Source organism: Ictalurus punctatus, chromosome 12 (genome assembly GCF_001660625.3).
Source record: "Ictalurus punctatus breed USDA103 chromosome 12, Coco_2.0, whole genome shotgun sequence".
NCBI lineage: Eukaryota > Metazoa > Chordata > Actinopteri > Siluriformes > Ictaluridae > Ictalurus > Ictalurus punctatus.
The window spans coordinates 11,332,283-11,354,564 of NC_030427.2; the positions used below are offsets into that span (position 1 = coordinate 11,332,283).

The window sequence follows — 22,282 nt, forward strand, 5'->3', positions numbered from 1 at the left end:
CGCGACAATTATTGTGAACGCGCAATTGTTACACGGCGAGGTCTGGAGAGCTTGAAAAAGAGTAATTATAGGCTAATAGTCTAATAATAATAATAATAATAATTATTATTATTATTATTATAATAATAATAACAACAATAATAATAAAATATATTGTTTACTAGATGTTCAGTGACTTAATATCTCATCTCTATCAAGACTTCACTCAGCAAATTAACATTCTTATTTATTATTTTATTATTTAAAATTGTATACCTATGAAAATGCACACTATTTTCAGTTACTGAGCAAATAAAATTAAGCTGAATTTTAATAGATAATTTATTTTTTAATAAAGTAGGCTATTTTTAAAAAATAAAGTAAAGCTTTTTTAAATAAAAAAACAACGGGATTCATTAAAGAATAAATAAATAAATAAATAAATAAATAGGCTTTGTTTGTTTGTTTGTTTATGCATAGACTTTTTGAATAAAAAGTTTGGATGCATTAAAAAATGTCAATAAAAATAAATAGGCTAAATAGATAAATAAAAAAATCCTCAACCTTCATCCATCACTGATTTTAACAGATCAACAGCTACAACAGCTTTTTTTTTCACTTTAGCATTTAACTAGTTTTTCTTAGGCTATTTGATTATTATTATTTACTTTTACCGGCAAATTCATTTTTATCTTATTTTAATTATTGTGCTTTGTTTTTATGTTATGCTTTTATATTAACCTTTGTTTCTTTATTTCCTATTTGACCGGATTCTTAAAGGTATGAAAGGTTCCTTACCCATTTAAAAAACATTATTATTATTATAGGCTAATTGTTGTTGCTAATGTTAGTTAGTTAGTTAGTTAGTTAGATAGGTAGGTAGGTAGGTAGGTAGGTAATTATTTTTTACACCAAAAGGTGTTGTCTAAGATTTTCAGGATCTTAGAGTTTTTTGAATGCCACCAGGCATTCATTTTAAAAATAAAAAGTACACTGAATGCACAAAATAATGTATATACTGTGCTCCAGAGCCAATTAAAATTAAAATGAAAATAAAATTAAGCGCAACAATTTTATCAGTTACAACAAAAAGAAAAAAAAAAACATTTATGACCACTAGTGGTGAAGATCAGTACTGCAACACAAAGCCCCAGCCGACGCGCATGTTTTGCGTCATCTATCCACAACCAATCATATTGTAGAAACTGTCCGCGTGCTATGGTTTCTACCAATCAAAACGTTACATTTCAGTAACTTAGCAACGCGTTTGTGTGCAGCTTCACTAGTCGGGAAGAAGGAAAAGAAAACAACTTGGCGCAAACCTCTTCGGAATTCAGACTTAAGAATAAACATACTGTTATAATTAAAACTGATATAAATTGACGCTTTATTACGAATTTTTGCATTAAAGACATTTGCGCCATGGTGAAGTTACGAGCCAGGTGTATTGTTGTCGGTAAGAAAAGTTTCCTCTTCTATGGACTAGCTCATAGTTAGCGGTTCGTGTCCTAAACGGCTTCTCTCTCCTAACTAATGACTGCTTCTGCACCCTATGTAGTGCACATTCGTATGTAGTGACACTTAGACCGTGTGGTTTTGAAACGTTAGAGGCTTTTATTTTCCAGTACCTGTTTAGCTTGTTAATCATCAATACTCATTACAACTTGGTGTTTTTTGGTTAAGTAAGGAATATAATACACGAGGCGTGCTATTATAGGAAAATAATCAACGACGGGGTTTAGAGTTATAATTAGTAGAACATCCACAAAACAAGTTAGTTCCTGTTATCGCTTACTTTATAACACCTGTAAAATTGCTCAGTTGAAAGCCTGTCTTTTTTCCCCCCTCTGTCTAGAAGTTTCACAAGCAGATACTGTTACCACCATGAAGTTGATTGTTTTCCTATAACAGCGTTTCCCAGAGTTTATCCTCTTATTCCACAGCAATTCCCCAATGATTACATGACTATTTATTAATTAAAGGAAGATATTTTTATTGTATACTTGTTGTCAGTGTACAACAATCAGCCATAACATTAAGCTCTGAGTTATCGAGGCATGGACGCCACAAGACCTCTGAAGGTGTGCTGTGGTATCTGGCACCAAGACGTTAGCAGCAGATCCTTTAAGTCCTGTAAGTTGTGAGGTGGGACCTCCATGGAACGGACTTGTTCGTCCAGCACATCCCACGGATGCTCGACCGTATTGAGATCTGGGGAATTTGGAGGCCGAGTCAACACTTTGAACTCTTTGTCATGTTTCTCAAACCATTCCTGAACAATTTTTTTATCCTGCTGAAAGAGAACACTGCCATTAGGGAATACAGTTGCCATGAAGGGGTGTACTTGGTCTGCAGCAGTCTTTAGGTAGGTGACAAATTAACATCCACATGAATGCCAGGATGCAAGGAGAACATTGCCCAGAGCATCACACTGCTTTTGCCATTGCCTTCTTCCCATAGAGCATCATGGTGCCATCTCTTCCCCAGGTAAGTGACACGCAGTCAAAATGTGACCAAATCTTTTACCAAATCACGTAAAAGAAAACATGATTCATCAGAGTAGGCCACCTTCTTCCATTGCTCCATGGTCCAGGTCTGATGCTCAGGTGGACAGGAGTCAGCATGGACACTCTGACCTTGTTTTCCTGCTGCACAGCTCCATACGCAGCAAGCTGTGATGCACTATGTTTTCTGACACCTTTCTATCATAGCCAGCGTGAACTTTTTCAGTAATCTGTGCTACAGTAGCTCTTCTGTGGGATTGGATCAGATGGGCTAGCCTTCTCTCACCACATACATCAGTGAGCACTGGGCACCTATGACGCTGTCGCTGGTTGTGCTTCCTTGGACTGTTTTTGCTAGGTTTTGCATACCGGGAACTCCCCACAACTGCTTTTATTTAACTGCTTTTGCATACCAGGAGCACCCCACAAGACCTGCTGTTTTGGAGATGTTCTGTCCCAGTTGTCTAACTATCACAATTTCACCCTTGTCAAAGTCTCTCAGATCCTTACACTTGCCCATTTTTCCTGCTTCCAACACATCAACTTCGAGAACTGACTGTTCACTTGCTGCCTAATATATCCCACCCCTTGACAGGTCCCACTGTAATGAGATCATCACTGTTATTCACCTGTCAGTGGTTTTAATGTTATGACTGATCAGAGTATTTTTACATTTTAATGTTGTGGAACATCTACTAAACAAGTTATATCAATGATTTAATCTCAGAAATTTCTTTAAGTAAAAATACATTTAAAAAAAGAGTCAGTTTATTAGCCTTGGGTTATGTGAAGTGAAGTGAAGTGAAGTGAAGTAAGTCCCCTGTGTATAAGCTATTACTAAAAATGTTGAGGATCCAAAAGAATTGAACAGCAGTCTGGTTTAAAAGATGTTAACTTGCAGACGTGGACACACCTACACTATAATACGAGAAAACCCAATCTGGAGCGCTTCCTACAGTTTTATAGATGAACTGCTCCCCACGAGTATCGATTCTCAGCATGCTTCTGTTTCCGAGTTATGCTCAATATCAGAGGGCTGGCGGTGGTGCGATGTAGGCTTTTCCATGTCCTGTGTTCACTTCTGCATATCTGTCAACAAACCCGGGAAATTCTGAGGGTTTAGCGGATCATATAGAAAAATGTCAAATCTGATGTGTGCTCTGTGTGTGTGTGTGTGTGTGTGTGTGTGTGTGTAGGAGATGCAGCAGTAGGGAAGAGCGCCCTGTCTCATATGTTCTGCAGCGATGGTTCTCACTTCCAGAAGAACTACAGCATGGTGAGAACAGTCAGCATACTTCCGCAAACGCCGTTCCGAGGCAGCATTTACCTCATTGTTATTCAGTAACCAATTCAAGACTTCTGTAATAAGCATTAAATGAATAATAGGTTGGCCCAGGTATAATAAAAGTCTTCTCTGTGAGCTCCACCTGGTTCCTGGAAGAGTATTTCCGGAAATCACTGTCAGGGTTGCCAGATCTGCAGGACCAAACCCTCTCCAAATGTTCTCTGTGTAAACACCGTGCACAGGTTTTTAACGTGTAATATCGTGATTATCTATCACTCCAAAATGTTTTCTAATATTTAAATGCTGATGATGGGATTAAGAGTTACAGGTGCTGTATAAGATGAGACCAAGGATGTGTTGTGTTGGATTGTGTGTCTCTGAAGGTGATTTTGGTAAAGAATTTTGCTAGGATTAAATAATTTCTCTTGAATGGAAATATGTGAATGTATTAAGATATGGATTCGATCCATCTTTGGAGCTTTACATAATTCTATTTTAAAGCCGCCTTCCACTTGTTTGGTTATTTCACTGGCTTTATAATTTAAAATATACTGTTGAGTATATTTGCGTGAAAGATCTGTGATTTAACTTAGCAGCTAACCTAAAAAGGTTAGGATCAATAGGAACATTAGTTAACACTGAACTATTTTTTTTTTGGGGGGGGGTGTAGAATTAAGCTTTCACTCTGGAGTGCTACAGCTAGATGTCACTCAATGCCAAATACCACAAGTACACAAGTACCATAAGTTGAATGGTACTTGAACAACACCTCTTCAGCATGTAGGTTGGTACTGCGTTTGGAACATATATACATTAATATGTTAATACATTTTATTAAAGGAATCCTCCAGCGTTTTCAGGCTGATCTCTGTTTACAGTATGGGTAGCATGTATGATTACCACAGATGAGAATTTAGACATGATACAATGCACCAAATAACAGAAAACGCATTTAGACCAAACTTACACACGTATGGCAGAAGGCTGAGGGCAGATATTAAATTCTGGTTCACATTTTGCTAAAACACTTTCATAAAATGTTACTGAGAAACTGTAAAGCGTAAAAGTTTCTGTCCTGGAGGCTTTCCTGTGGTGGAAGATGTACATTGGAGACTCCTTCCAAAAAATGTTAAATAAACATATCCTTATGGAAAGCTTCACCATATAGACTAATATAAATCTTTCTTTTGTTGGTTTATTATAATCAGATTAAAAAATTGAACTCTGCCATGGTATAACCATGTATAAACATTTATATCTAGCACTTGCCTTTAGACTTTCATTGTACAGTTTGTGAATTTCGCATAAACAAGTTTTCTGTTTTTTTTTTTTTCTTTCTCACTATAAGGAAACATATTGAAGCTCTTGTCCATAGTACTTGTACATATGCTACAGATGTGTTACATATACTGTAGATGACATGTTGAAAAACACCGGAGTACTTCTTGAATCCAGCTGAGGAACATTAGTTCTCTATCTGCAGAGTCTTTTCACCCTGTTAGTCACTTCTTCCAAGAACAGATTTGCCAACAGATCTAAGAGACTAGAGTAGCTCCATCTCTCTACTAACCCATTTTAGTGGATCTAATGACTTCGCGCACGGCTCTTATGTGGTTGAAGAAAGTCAATTGAGTTCTATTGAACGGAGACGAAGTGATTTGAATACAGAAGAGAGGGACGCAGAGGCGCTGTCGCACACGGCTGCCTGCATCAGCATGCTGCACGGCTACAGGTGACAGGAAAGTCAATAATTTATACAACCACTGCAGTAATTGGGTGCTGTGCGTGTGTGTGTGTGTGTTTGTGTGTGTGAGGTCGTAGTATTAGAGAGAGATTTGCAGGCATAGGTACAGTGCCAACGTGCTCAGCATGATAAAGGTAAAGCATTGTGTTTCACAGACAGAGAGCGAGCGAGACAGACACGGAGAGAGCATTTATACAGGTCAAATAGGAGAACCGGACAACACTAAAGACCATTAAATATGACACATGCGGACCGATCCATTGATCGACGGACAGCGCGTAGGCAGGATTTGAAGGGCACGCCATAAACGATGGCACTCATGGAAAATGTCGGAAGGCTTGTTAGCGAAGCTGGGATGGGCCGTGTTTATGAGCAATGAGTTCTCATTGGCATTCCAGGTAGTGTGTGTGTGCAGTCGCTACCTCTGCCAGCCGGCGCATCTTTTCAGGATCACGGTCCGTCTATTTCTCTCTCGCCCCTGTATTTGTTTAATACTAAACAGAAGGTTAATAAGACCAGGCCTGTAGAAGCAACTCAGTCACACGTATGAAATGCAGAAACATCACATTAAATCCCAAATGATTCTTTTGAGCTAAGACACATCTGTTCAACTTTCAGACACAACGGCCACCACTTTACTAAATAAACTTTACACTTTACACTTTAAACAAACTGGCCAGTAGGAATCCACAATCAGGGTTTATACATGGTTGGTGTACCTTATAAACCGCCAACTCAGAGTAGACCTTTTTTTTTTACATGATGTGGGTCGTAGGTTTCACTTGTGTGAGTATGAATGTGTGTTTGTGCTACAGACTGCTGGTGTGGAACTACTGGTGAAGTCAGTGAACATTCCAGAGACCAGTGACAGTGTGGTGAGACTCACTCATTCACTCACTTACTCATTCATCCATTCATTCACTCCCACATTCACTCATTCACTCACTGAATCACTAACTCATTCACTCACCCATTTACTCACTCATTCATTGACTCACACTTACTTATTCCCTCGCTCATTCACTCACATATTCACTCACTCAGTCAGTTAATTAACTTCCACATTCACTCATTTTCACTTGCACATTCACTCTGTTAATTAACTTACATTTACATTTACATTTATTCACTTAGCAGGCGCTTTTATACAAAGCGACTTACAAATGAGAAAAATACAAGCAAAAACTTCCACATTCACTCACTCACTCAGTTAATTAACTTCCACATTCACTCACTTTCACTCACACATTCACTCAGTTAATTAACTTTAACATTCACTCACTTTCACTCACACATTCACTCAGTTAATTAACTTTAACATTCACTCACTCACTCACTCACTCAGTTAATTAACTTTAACATTCACTCACTCATTCACTCACTCACTGAGTTAAGTAACTTCCACATTCACTCTCTCATTCACTCACTCACTCACTCAGTTAATTAACTTTAACATTCACTCACTCATTCACTCACTCATTCACTCACTCACTCAGTTAATTAACTTCCACATTCACTCTCTCATTCACTCACTCAGTTAATTAACTTCCATATTCACTCGCTTACTCAGTTAATTAAGTTCCACATTCACTCACTCATTCATTCACTCACTCACTAAGTTAATTAACTTCCACATTCACTCACTTTCACTCGCACATTCACTCAGTTAATTAACTTCCACATTCACTCACTCACTCATTCATTAACTCACTCAATTATTCACTAATTGGTCACTCACACACTTGCTAATTAACTCAGTTACATCCTTCATTAACGTACATACTCACTCACTCACTCAAATTAACTCACTCACTTGATTACTAACTTGCACAACAATTAACTCATTCATTACCTCACGTATTAACTTGCATGCTCACACACTTATTCACTTATTGACATATTCACTCACTCACTTATTTTATAAACTTGCTCATACTCTCACTTACTAATGAAGGCATTCATTACCTCAGTCATTAATTTTCATGCTCACTCACTCACTCACTCATTCACTCACTAATTATCTTACTTTTTAATGGTCTTACTCATTTTATTATCTGCCATTAACCTGCATGCCCGCTCACTTCTTAACTTAATCTCTAATTCACTCATTCACTAACTAATTATCCTGTTCACTTTCTAAGTAACTCACTTGTTCATTAACTCAAACTTGCATGCTCCCTCACTCATTCATTCATTCATTCATTCACTCAATCACACAATTGTTCCTGTCTTTTTTTCTCTCAGGAGCTGTATATCTTTGACTCTGCAGGACGGGAAACTTTTGTGGAGGCATGTGAGAAAATGGTAATGCAGTCTTTTTGTTAAAAAAAGAAAACGTAAGGTAAATCACCAGTGTATTTTTATTTTTTACAAACACTATTAAATGAATTTGCTTTGGCATTATGTTTTTCTCCTCCTCTCTCTCTCTCGTCTTCCATCCTTCTCTAGACCGAATAATTTGGATTATTTGCTTTACTGCGTCATAACTAATCTGCATAAAATGGAGAAAATCTTCATTCAAATCCTGCATGTCACTCTGACGGCTGTCACTGCCACCAGAAATGTAGCTCTGTGTCATGGACTTATATAAGAAAGAAACGGTGGCTAGTGTGCACGCAGTGTGGGTGTGATGTATATGAAACACTGATTGCTGCCCTGTGCAGCAGTTTCATGTTCTCTCTGCTCCAGTACACCTGATTAAACTCAGGAAAGGGTCTGTAATTAGCCGCTGTGTTAGAGCAGAGGAAACAGCAAATTGCGCAGGGCTTTGGGTCTACGGAAACACTCACACTAGAACCACTCATTTAAGAAACATCTCAAAATTGAAGTCTAGCAGGGGTTGGCGGGAGCAGAGCCTTTTCCCACGCCATAATAAATTCCCTAGCCCTATTAGTTAAGAGCTTTACTCTCACTGCTCCACTGGGCTAATTGAGCTCCTGCATGTACTTGCTGAAGGTGTGTGTGTGTGTGTTTGTTCGTCAGCAATACCGGTGCTGTATATATTTACAGACCGTGTGTAAATGTGTTTTCTTGCATAGTGGGGGCAGCCATCAGTGGTGTGTGTGGTGTTTGAGATCAGCAGCCTGGACTCGTTCAACAGTTGCAGCCGCTGGCTAGAGAGAGTCCGAGCTCAGTGCAATGGACTGCAGTTACTAGGTGAGAAAAAGCTCTCCTGAGACACACACACACGCACACACACACACGTTTCTTTAATGCATTCCATTCCACACTGCAGTGAGTCATATGGAAGTACACGTTAAGGCTGTTCAGTTCTTTAAAAATGGCATTAAATATTTAATTACTTAATTTAACTACTTATACAATATAGATGTGCTCACTATACAGGGTATAATAATGGCATACTACAATCAAACTTTTTTTTTTTTTTTTTTTTATTGTCTTAAAGATGTATGTATGTATGTATGTACAGTACATACCATATATACTGTATCTTCACTTCCAACACTCATGATGTTACATTTATTTTCTGATAGCATTTCAAATTGTTTACTTCTCTAAATACAAATATATAGGCTCCATCCATATCCATACACACACACACACACACACACACACACACACACACACACACAAAAATAGAAACACACACCAGCAGCGAGCACAGAGAGGAAATCCATGCCCAAGCGTGTTAGAGTCGGGATAATTTCTAATGCTTTGTGTTCAATTAACATTTTTAATGGAAAAAAAAATCACATTACAGTATCTTCCATTATATATACTCATTGTTATTTTAACAATTTTTAATGTATTAAGACATCAAAAGAACTCTAGAAAATAAATAATAAAAAAAGTTTATTCATTTTAATTAAAAAAAAATTCAATGAATAAACAAAAGGCAGTAAGAAGCAAAACCACAGACAACAAGGCAGAAGGAGTCGGTACTACAGACCTTTTATTGGGAAAATAAATCCATTTTTAAATTGGATTAAAAAATGTCTATTGTGTGGGTGCGGTTATTAATAATCTCATAAAAAGCCTGTTCACCTTTAAACGTCAGTCTCTATGATGTATATTGTTACTTGAGATTTGCTGAATGATTTTCTTAGTGAGATTCCTGCATTCCCTAGACCTTCACCGAATAACGAGATTCTTATTCTCTGATTTGGTGCCATCCTCACAGCTCCAGGGTCAGAAATCAGAGTACTAGATTATTATCAGTTTAAAATCTTTTCACTTCTTTCCAGAATTTAAAGTGGATCACTAATGGGCTAAATGATCAACACATAGATAACACAAGGAAAGGAAAGAAAAAGCAAACTGCATATTAAAAAGTTGCTTCAGGCTGGGTTGGCGTCAGACAGAGCCTTCGGCACTGTGTCTGAAATGACGGTTACAGAGTGTCCGTTTGTTAAAGGTGTGTTAGTGGGGAATAAGTCGGACCTGGCATCGAGGAGAGAGGTGGAAACAACCGTGGCGCAGGAGTGGGCACAGGAACAAGGTCTCCAGTACCTTGAGACCTCTGCTGTGAGTGGCCTCTGATCCATACCACGACTTCTCATTCATCATAACACTAAACTTGAGTTTTAGTATTTCAGTGTAGCACATTTTATGTATTTAACTGTGCTGTTAAATAATATTCAATAGCCACGTTTACGTTTTGCATACAGAATGAGCTGAAGCTTATTTCCACTTAATAACCCTGTATTTATCTATGTGTGTTTGTACTGCAGAAGGAGATGGAGAGCTGTGATGCCCCCTTTCTGAGTTTAGCCCAGGCCTTTTATGCTCTATATCAGGACAGGAGGCAGATGATCCAGAGGCTCGGTTAGGATTCCACAGAGACGGACAAACTCTGATGTTTATAGCTCATGTGTACATATTTATTTATTCAATCATGACAGCTTAACTTAATAATCCAACAGTGCAGCAGTTCCTCACTGTATCCTACAAGGTTCAGTGTTGGGGCGTCTTCTTTATAACGCACTGTTACATGGCCAAATGTTTGTGGACATCTGACCATCACAGCCATATGTGGGCCTTCACCAAACCACAAAGTTGGACGCACACAATTGTATAGAATGTCTTTTGTATGCTGTAGAATTACAATTTCCCTAAAATTAAGGGGTCCAAGCATGACAGTGCCTCTGTACACAAAGCGAGCTCCATGAAGACATGTTGCCAAGGTTGGAGTGGAAGAACTCCAGTAGCCTGCACAGAGCCCTGACTTCAAACCCACTGAACACCTTTGGGATGAATTGGAATGCCAACGTGCCCCAGGCCTCCTCAATGCCTGGCCTCACGAATACTCTTCTGGCTGAATGGGCAAAATCCCAACAGCCACGCCCCAAACTCTAGTGGAAAACCTTCCTAGAAGGGTGTAGGATATTATAATAGCAAAGGAAGGAGGGGTAAATCTGGAACAGTACATATCGGTGTGATGGTCAAGTCTCCACAACTAGTAGCCATATAGTGTATCTACTCAGTTTCCCTCTCCATTATTTGTCCAATATCATTTAAACTTCTATGGCGATGATTCACCAGTTTATCTCAGCATGAAACCTTCTGCTCCTCTCCCTCCTCCTGCTTTAATCAGCTGCCTACAGGAAAGCAAATGCTGGATGACTTCAAACTTTCTCCTGAACTGAACTATGACAAAACAGAGATGGCATTCTCGAAACTCCTTATTGTAACCCCTGTTCAAAATCATCTCAAAAACACTCCCTTTTCAGTCACGTATAAATTCTGCAATAAAATCTTCACAATATTGCCTGTCTCTGGTCCAGTCTAAGCTTTCAGGATCTACAAAGGTGTTTATCACATCTAATCTTGATTACTGGAGCTAACATTTTTTCCTCTTATATCCCTTAACAAACAGTATAGGGGTATCGCAATGTGTCCAATTACTCAACTTAATTGGCTTCCAGTCACAGTCCAGATCAACTTCAAGTTCCTTATTATTAAATTTAAAGCACTCCCTGAACTAGACCTTTCCTACCTTTCTGAACCCCTATACAGCAACCCACTCAGATCTAGATCAAGATTCCTTATACAAAAGTCTCCAGAGTTGGTGACGGAACCTTTAGTGTCACTGGCTTGAAACTCTGACTTCACAAACCTCATTCAAAACAAACCTCAACAAATACATGTTTAGTTTGGTGCTTTCTCTCCCACACACAAGTCTCAGTGTCTTAAGCATCCTCTCTTGCCTTTCATTTTGATGGATTTGTTGATGCAAGATTATTATTTTTAAAATGTTATTATTACTGCATATTAATTGCTTTGGTTTATTTTATATGTTCACTCTTTTTTGTTTTAAATATACCGTGATTTGATACCTTGAATGTGAAAGGTTTTAAATAAACAACAACATTCGGTTTGATTCCCGCTTCCGCTCTATGTGCACAGAGTTTGCATGTTCTCCCCATGCTTCAGGGGTTTCCTCCGGCTACTCCAGGTTCCTCCCCAGTCCAAAAACATGCGTTTAGGCTGATTGGCATCACTAATTGTCCGTAGTGTGTGAGTGTGTGTGGGATTTTGCCTTGTGATGGGTTGTCACCCTGTCCAAAATGTCCCCCACCTTATGCCCCAAGTCCCCTGGAATAGGTTCCAGGCTCCCCCACCACCCTGTGTAGGATAAGCGATACAGAAAATGGATGGATGGATTTAGAATAATAATAGCTGTTTGTTGATGTCCTCACTATTTTACCTGACCACAGTATGGTTATTTTGGAGCTGGGTACCTCAGATTTTACTTAAAAGTAAGACCTAAGAATATTTTGATCATACTGTAGATACAATAACAGAGGGGACGTCTAATTTGAAGGTCATGTTATTTCTAATGGTGGTATAGATGTATGCTTGTCTGCTAATATTTCCGTTTTGATTTGTACAGGTTCTATGTAGCCATATTAAAGTTACATGCAGTATTGTTTCTTGGTGCTGATAAACCCTGGGGGGTTGCAATACATTTTTAATGCTTTTGTTGCAACACACCACACCAGTTCACGAGGAGCGCGTGCGGCGCGTTTAAGTTAGTGAGGCTCACACTGCTTGTGCCCTTTCCTCAGAGATTTCAAACTCGCAGTGCTGAATTTAAGACAAGCGCCACACTTCACTGAACAAAACGGGGTTTAGGCGAGGCAGCGGCCATGTTGTCTCCTTTCCTGTCATCGCCGTGATGTGATGGATGTTCGAAGAAATGCTGTGGCGTTCGAGTGAAATGTTCACAGCTTTCTCAGGGTCGGTGTGACGCAGAATTGGACAGAGATGAATGAAATAAAGATGCTTTAATGTCGTATAACACACGCACTCACAAGCGCAGACACAAAGCCAACGTCCTTGATGTGTGCTTGTGTCTCTGCGGCTTTTTAAAAACCCCGTTTGTGTGTGGACGCGTACGCTTCAGAGCACATCTATGGCAGTGTAATCTAATTTCACACTCTGTATTAATGCTGCCCTCTCCATGCTCATAAGAGCCACGATTATAAGATCCATCAGACACATCGAGAGTCGAGAAATCTAAAATAGCTTTGCCCTATATTAACCAGAAGGACAATGGCTGCATTTTTAATCTTTACAATAATGTGGAAGTGTATTTAATTTAATTCTTCATGAATAAAAAAATCTAATAAAAGAGTTGTTATTAAAGCTGTGTTCTTCTGTTCAAACATATCTGAGTGACTTCATTAAACTCCCGAGCGAACTGATGGAAAGACTTTAGGCCAGACTTTGATTGATATATATATATATATATATATATATATATATATATATATATATATATATATATATATATATATATATATATATATATATTCTTTTCACTGTGTGTATGCTCTGTCTGGCATATGTAGCACTGAGTGTATGATAGCCCCAGGTCTTGATGTGGCAAAGCAGTGTGCAATCATGGTGCTGCTTTAAAAAAAAAAAAAAGTTAGGTCTTGGATTATATTAGAATGCTAGTCACCCATGTACAGGTAGCTGTAGTTCCATGATAACCACCAGGGTTGGTGAGATTCATTTAATTATCTCGTTATCTTCTTGTGTACCATCTTTTTCTACTTCATCTGCCCAGTTTGGTTGCTCACTGTAGCCTCAGATTCCTTTTCTTAGCTGGCAGAAGAGGAATCCAATGTGATCTTCTGATGTTGTAGCCCATCCACATCAAGGTTCCACAGTTGTGCATTCTGAGATGCTTTTTCTCCTCACCACGGTTGTAAAGAGTGTTATCTGAGTTACTGTAGCCTTCCTGTTAGCTTGAATCAGTCTGGCTATTCTCCTCTGTGGTGCTGATAGGGATGCTTTTTTAATGTAATAGACAGTGGGTTATTGTGCTATTGTTGCCACAAAGTTGGAAGCACACAATTGTCTATATTGTCATTGTTTGTAGTGGCATTAAGATTTCCCTTCACTAGAGCTAAATGTTTTAGCCCAAACCTGTTCCAGCATGACAGTGTGCCTGTGCACTTAGCAAACTCCATAAAGACATGAGTTGCCAAGGTTGTGTGGAAGAACTTGAGTGGCCTGAACAGAGCCATACATCAACTGTATTGAACACCATTTGGAATGAATTGGAATGCGGACTTCACATCAGGCCTTCTCATGTGACATCAGTGAACAAGCTCACTAATGCTCTAGTGGCTAAATTGGTACTAATCCCCACAGCAACGTTTCATTTGAAAATCCAAGCCAAGTTATAGCAGAAAAGGGGAGAACAGCTCCATATTAATTGCCATGGTTGTTTGTTTTTTTGTTTGTTTGTTTTTTTTGTAATGGAATTTTCAACAAACACATACAGTGCTCTTCACTAATATTGGCACCCTTGGTAAATATGAGCAAAGAAGTATGTGAAAAATTGTCTTTATTGTTGAACCTTTTGAACTTTTGTTAAAAAAAATCACAAAATTTCTCCGCTCTCATGGATATCAAACAATTGCAAACACACAACAGGTTTATATTTAAAAAAAAAAAAAACTTTGTTAAATATAGGTGTGCAACAATTATTGCCTATGAATTCATATTCCCATATATTAAAAAAAAAATTAGTACACCTGGGTGACTAGGAACAAGAAATTATTCACCCATACTGCATGTTTCACAGGGTTATAAATATGAGATAACATATAGGCAAAATTCCTTAATTCATTCATAACAATGGGTGAGACCAAGGAATATAGCTGTGATTGGTGGCAAAAGATTGTTGAGCATCACAAAATGGGAAGTGGCTATAAGAAAATAGCACAAGCATTGAAAATGCCCATTTCCACCATAAAGACAATGATTAAGAAGTTTCAGACTACTGGAAATGTTATGAATCAACCTGGAATTGGATGTGTATCTATATTGTCTCAACACACAGTGAAGAGGATGGTTCAAGTGGCCAAAACATCACAGGAGAATTGCAGAAGTTAGTTGTGTCTTGGGGTCAGAAAGTCTCCAAAACTACAATCCAAAGTCACCTACATCACCACAAGTTGTTTGGAAGGGTTTCAAGAAAAAAGCTGTTACTCTCATCCAAAAACAAAGTCAAGCGTCTTCAGTTTGCCAGACTCTACTGGATCTTCAAATGAGATCGGGTTCTATGGTCAGATGAAACCAAAATAGAGCCTTTTGGCAATAATCACCAGAGGTGGTTTTGGCGCACACAGAGAGGTAGCCATATGGAAAAGTACCTCATGCCCACGGTTAAATATGGTGGTGCCTCTTTAATGATTTGGGGTTGTTTTTCTGCCAGAGGACCTGGAAATTTTGTTAGGATACATGGCATCATGGACAAATATCAGCAGATATTAAGCTATTAAGATATGTATATGGTCATGTGTCCATATACTTTTATGCATATAGAGAATATGTGTCAAGTGAATTCCACTAAAGCAACTTCTAGCTTACTTACTATCTGGGAAAGGAATAAGAATTATAAGCTAATGTTCAATAAATTTGTCTTATTGATATAAAGTGAGATATTAAATATTAAGTCAAAGAAACAAGATAACAAAATAATTTTTGAATTATTATAAAGTCACTTTTTTCACAACCTGCAGTTCAGAGCCTCTGTAGTTTTGTATGTGCATAAGTAATTGTTTCTAAAAAAAAGAACATCTGTAGACCCTTTAATGGTAGTCTTTTTTTATCATCAAAGACATCTGTCTTGTTCCATGAACAACATACACTCCAACGCTATTGTTGGTTCTGCAGTCATTGTGTAAAGTGAATTGAACATTTATGATCGATTTGATGGGTTCACGATTTCAGAAAGTCTTCGAGGCATATGAATGCTTTCTTTTCTTTTTATTATTTATCATGTGACAACATATAGTCTCTAGGCTGTGTGTGTGTGTGTGTGTGTGTGTGTGTGTGTGTGTGTGTTGGCTCATCTCCATCTCCATGTTGTGTTATAGTGAGGTATTGTTCAGTAGCCAGGAGCCCTGCTGTGACTGAGACGTAAGGTGTGGGGGGACATTTATGGGCCCAGTGTAGCCTCAAACACACACACACACACAGAAACAGAAAACATAAGACTGACCACACACACTCAGTGTGAGGTTGGGAGCTCCCAAGCCCAGTATTAGCAGGCGTATCCCATCTGTGATCTGCCAGACAGACGCTGAGTGCAGAGAGTCCCACTACAGGGGGTGATCCAGCCCAAGTGTGTGTGTGAGAGAGAGAGAGAAAAAAAAAAGAAAGAAAGACAGAAATATAGAGCAAGCTTTGGACACAGACCTAGAAAATGTAGGGAGTTGTAGCCAGCCTTGTGTGCTAGTCAGAGTTCAAATCCCTAAAGTGCCAGAGAACCACTGGTGTGCCCTTGACCCTTAACTACGTAGATTGACTTGTGTTCTTGGTAGCTCAGAGGTTAAGGTTCTGTGCTAGTGACTAGAAGGTTGCGGGTTAATTTCCCAGGTTTTTTTTTACTGCTACAGGGCCATTTAGCAATTGTCACCTGTTTAATGAACTGCGAACTGCATGGATGCTGTTCTTGAATCGTATGCTTCGGGTAGTGGTAACTCAACAAGTTCCACTATTCATTGACTAGAATGTAGTGAGTTCAAAGCCAAGGATTTCCAGCGTCTCGTGTGACATCCTTAACCCAGAACTGCTAAGCTACAGTATATGGTTGGTATATATTGTGTTCTTAGTCGCTTACTGCTTAAGGTTCTGTGCTAGTGACTGATTGGCTGTGAGTTCTAGAACAGTCAATGAACCACTGTATGGCCAGAGCAATTTTCAACTGCTCAGCATATGCTGGGATTCTGATCTTAAATTGTATTCTTTGGTTTTAGAAACCAGGATCTTGTTCAAAGTTAAAATCCCAAAACTTCCAGAGGGACACTGTTGCACCCTTGATCATGAGCTGCTTAGCTATAATCCTTGGATTGTGTTCTTGGTGGCTTGGTGGTTAAGGTTCTGTGCTAGAGATCAAATCCCAGAACCAGCAGAGAGACACTGTTGGGCCCTTGAGACAGTGGTAGCTCACCAGATATGTTTCAGTGTTAGTGACTACAGGGTTGTAAGTTCAAATCTCAGGACTGACAGAATGCCACCGTTGCCCTGGAACCTCAGCTTTCGGGCTCAGTGGTTAAGGTTCTGATCAGAAGGTTATGAGGTCAAATCCTATGATTTTTCAGAGAGCACCTGTACAGCCCTTGAGAAAGGCTCTTATCCTTAACAGTTCAGCTATGTGCTTGGATTGGTACCTTCCTCTCATGTTGGATTAATACTCCCAGGACTACTAACAAGCCCCTGTTGTACCCTCGTCCCTCAACTACAGTCCCTTCCAAAAGTTTGGAACGGCAAAGCCGCCTTTTGTTTTTGCTATACACTGAAGACGTTTGGGTTTGAGATCAAAAGATGAATATGAGATGATGGATCAGAGTTTCAGCTTTCGTTTCCTGATATTTACATCTAAATGTGCTAAACAATTTAGAACATGGCACCTTTGGTGACACCACCCAATTTTTAGGTGATCAAAAATATAAGTATATTTAGTTGCATATCCCATGCTTGCAATAACTGCATCAAGTCAGCAATCCACTGACATCACCAAAAAAGTCTTCTTTGAACAGTGGATTGTAGAGGTTGGTGATGTCACTGACGATGTTTCTGTCATGAATTGCAGCTGTTTCACTTGGCTGACCTGTTCGCTATCTGGCTGTTAGTACACCAGTGGTTTCTTTCTTTTTCAGGACATTCCAAATTGTTGTATGTCCAGTGCTTGGGCAATGGCTCTGCCTGATTTCCCCTTTTCTCAGCTTCATGGCTCGCTTTTCTCCCATAGACAGCTCTGTGGTCTTCATGTTGGTTTATCCTTTTTTTTAAACAACAAATGCAGTCTTCACAGGTAAAACCCAGGGCACAAACCAAGAATAGATATTCATAGATATTAATTGTTTAAACAATCAATCTAACAGGGTGTGTATGTTAAAAAAAAGGTGCTGTCCATGTTGTAAGTTGTTTAACACATCTAGATGTAAATATCAGGAAATGAATGCTGTAATTCTGTTCTGTTGTCTGATATCCATCTTTTGTTCTCAAACCCAAATATAGTTATAGTATAGCAAAAATAAAAGATTTGCCTTTCCAATACTTTAAGAGGGGATATGTTTGGACCACCTGTATAGTCCTTGGGATAGACTCTTAATAATCAATCCCTAGATTGGTACCTGCTTCTTATGTTCAATAAAAGTGCTTGCCAAATAAATTAATGTGTGCTATCTTGGCTAAATCTTTAGAGACGCATTTAGTTTTTTATTTGAATCCACCAGAAGTTTCTGAGTTCAAAACCCTGTCCAGAAAGCTGCAGTTTTATTTTTGGGGCGGTGGGCAGCAACAGCTCATACATTTCAACATACATTTTAGTGTTAGTGACCAGAAGGATGTTAGAATCCCAGGATTTCTAGAGACCCTCAAGGGCTCTTGAGTCAAACCTTAATTCCTAACGGCTCAGATATGTGCTCATATCGCTACCATAAAAGTGTCTGCCAAATAAATTAAAGTGTGTTATCTTCACTAAATCCGCTGAGCTGCCTACAGTTTCATATTCAAAAACAATATTCATATGTTCACTAACTTGACTAAAGATTACACCTTGGGATATAGTTTTTACATATGTGACGAGTGTGTTTTTTATTCAAGATATGACAGTAATGAATGTTTGGCTGACATAAATGTCCAAACCTGAGACTTTCATTGGCATGGAAAATGACAGCATTATAGAAATTGTATGTCGTAACAAATCAATCCTGCGAGATGACTCCTGACTTACGAGGCGGCTGATTGCTGCAGCGCTATCGCTTTCTTTTACTTCATCTTCCTTCTGTGTGCTATAAGAGCATGGACTGCAGCAATGGTCTGCTATTACAAGAGCATTAGTATTCTGCACGCACACATGCACATACACACACGCGCGGTAAACTCAGTGGCCTTTCTGCACTTTTTTGATCATAATGGCCAACAGAGGGAGCAAGAGCTTACCTATAACCTCACTGGCGATAGGTAGACAGAGCATGTTTTCCTTCAGCTCACCAGGAACATTTAGTCCACATCGTGAGTCGAGCTCTCATGGGAGTTCAGCTTTATCTTCTTTTTATCGTTGCTAATTGAGAACCAGAAGAGACCAATATCTGGTATTGTGGTAGTAGCACTGTATACCTGAAGGTTTTCCATTATCTAGGTCATTTTCAATGTCCACTAGTAGTAAGTCAATGCCATTGGACTTGTGATATAATTACATGTTGTTCTGAGCTGAAAGACCGTCTCATAGTGGAATGTATTAAGGATTATAACACAAGTCTAATAGCCTTTAAAAAATCCATCTCACCCTCCTAAATTTTTCTCGACTAGCCTTTTATTGATGTTCACTGACTTTTATTGTATGGTTTTCAGTATCTTATACCACTTGGTATTTTATAAGATGGCAATATTACATTGACTGTCATAACACAGCATCAGCAGTTCACAGACTGAATAATTTAGATAGAAAATTGTCTGAATATGTTGAAAAACTGGTTAAAAGGATTGCTCAACCTTCAAAGTTTCACCAAATCAATTTCCCACTAGTATGTTTGTTTTTCATATATATATATATATATATATATATATATATATATATATATATATATATATATATATATATATATATATATATATATATGACTATATTTTAGTTAGTCAAACCTTGTTATGAAGTCAATAATGTTTCCTCTACTGAATAATAAAAAGAATGATTTAGTAGTACGTCACAGCTTCAAGGTCCCTCATTTCGGTGTGGAGATTCGTGAAGACGTTCTCTCCGTATACATGTGGGTTTACTCTGGGTTCTCCGGTTTCCTCCTACAAACATGCTGCTAGGTGGATAGGTGATTATAAATTGCCCGTAGATGTGAGTGAATGCATCTATGGTGTGCATGATGGACTTGTGTCCCATTCAGGTTGTATTTCCGCCTCATACTCAGTGTTCCTGCGATAGGCTTTGGATAAAATGGCTTCTGAAGAGGAATGAATGAACACAAATAAGACGACAGAAAAAGGCACAGAAGCAGCTATACTTCATCAGTCCAGATTCTATGAATGTGCAAATATTTTCTGCATATTTGAACATGAAAGGTTCTTAATTGTATGATGCAAGAACACTTTCCTGTGACAAAAAAATGCTATTCAGATATTTTTAGCTCCACTTTCCCTGAAAAATGTTAATCATAAAAACAAAAAGTTTAGGGTGACAATTTCTGGATTGCAAAGTTGTTGTTTTTTTTTATTTACTCATCATGGTGCTGATAACATGCCTGGAGTGTAGTGACCATGGTGCCAGGGGACCCACTTGTATAAGGAACCTTCTGCAAGCCTCTGCAAGATGTTCTTGTGAAGTATTAATGCACCTTTCCATCATGGAGTCTCTCTGCAGTGTCAGCATTCGCAACAGATACTTCATACAAAACTTTCACGTAGCCACTGGACAGAATCGATCATGGACTGGTGGAGTAACCTGTCAATCATAATAAACAATGTTTGTTTTTACAAATTTGACGCTGTATTTCTTAGCAAATCAATTCACAGCCAACTTGGTGACAGTTTTATGTTTGTTGATGAATGCTTGGCTCACGTCAGAATCCAAAAATATCCTCGTTTTATGAAACGGTTTGTATTCTTTTTTTGTTTTGTTTTTTGGTTTGCAGCTTGCCAGACATTATGACTGAATGTTTTCTAATTTTACACTTCCCATTTACCCCTCTCTGATTCACTAGACCACAGGGAAGCAGTCGCAATCTGAGTGTGCTCAAGCTCTCTCTCTCGTTCACTTTCCCTCACTCTCTCTCTCCTGTTGTGCAGATCAAAGCTCCTGATGTGTCTCCCTGCAGGGCGGTGTGATCAACCATGAGGGCACATGGCACACACACACACACACACACACACACACACACACAAACACACACATACACACACACACACACACACTGCCTAACAGCCCATATGTTAAATCTCTGTTAATAATAGGTAGTTTGGAAGAATAGCAACACCTGACTAGCTGTGACATCGCTGTACTATGTCCAGCAAACTGTGCCTGACCCGCTCTCAATTCCACCCATTGAGGCTCATCAAGATATCTAGATCTGACAGTTTCACTGTAGAATAGAAGTGCAGCGGTGTCTGATCGCTTCAGACTTCTGTCTGACTGTCATTTCAGACTATCCAAAAAATGCACAGCCATGTTTTCAGCTTGTTCCTAGGTGCACAACTGGCATTTAATGGCCTCAAGGAAAGATATTGATAAACTTATTTTTTAATGAATAGTAACTATATTATAAACAGTGTTGGGTAAGTTACTCAAAAAAAGGTAATCCACTACAGCTTACTAATTACTACTTTAAAGTAGCAATTTGATTACATTACTGATTACTGAATGTAAAAAGTAATCAGATTACTAATTAATTACAACTAAGCTATTATTGTATGGGTTTAGCTGCTGCAGAGCCCTGCAAACTATCTTTCTTTATGCTCTGATCATATCATGTTCATGTTAACTGGAACTCATATAGACATTTACACACCTTGTTTTCCTGCTCAACATCAGATGATGTTACTGGTTCAGTTTCAAGACCTTTACTGGTTTAAAAAAATGTGTATATCCATTTCTCCTCACACTGATTGTGAGAGTTAGCGTTTGGCAGAAGTCAGAGATGTCAGCCAATAAGACACGAGTGTTTCCGTATTTTCCTGTAAACCCTGTCTGATTGGTCTCGCCTCCATTCCCTGAAGATATAAAATGACAACACCGCCATATTCTTTTCTTGATGTTCAGTTACGTAATGACAACCCGTTCCAAGTGGAGAATTATTTGGGGCTAAAGATTAAATGTTCGTGGCTATGGCCCCCAATACCCAGGCCAGGTTACGCCCCTGGCATCCATGCAAAATGTGATTTAATTTAAAAATGCATTTTACTTAATATTGTTTTCTTAACAGTTATATCAAATTAAAATGTAATGTGTTACATTACTATGATACTGGAAAAAGTAATTAGAATGCAGTAACATTTTACTTTGCAAACACGTTGTACCCAACTCTGGTTTGGACATAACCTAAGGGGTGTTTGAAGGGAGAACATCAAGAGCAGCTATTTTAGAGTGACTCCATCCTGAAAAGCTAAAAAAAACATCACATTAAATCATATTATTCTTACTCTGAATGAAAAGAAAGGATGTTAAAGGGATAGTTCACCCGAAAATGTAAATTCTGTCATCAATTGCTCACCCTCATGTCGCTCTAAACCCGTAAGACTTTCGTTTGTCTTCAAAACACAAATGAAGAAATTTTT

General features: G+C 38.6%; 1 protein-coding gene across 1 annotated transcript; it reads left to right on the plus strand.

Annotated features, from left to right (window-relative positions):
- The first annotated feature begins 1,248 nt into the window (after positions 1-1,248).
- Positions 1,249-11,852, plus strand: ift27 (intraflagellar transport 27 homolog (Chlamydomonas)). Its single transcript, XM_017480716.3, has 7 exons — positions 1,249-1,435; positions 3,680-3,759; positions 6,328-6,387; positions 7,757-7,816; positions 8,551-8,668; positions 9,888-9,997; positions 10,204-11,852. The coding sequence occupies exons 1-7, from the start codon at positions 1,402-1,404 to the stop codon at positions 10,300-10,302; spliced, it is 561 nt and encodes a 186-aa protein (XP_017336205.1). The 5' UTR covers positions 1,249-1,401; the 3' UTR covers positions 10,303-11,852.
- Positions 11,853-22,282: the final 10,430 nt, after the last annotated feature.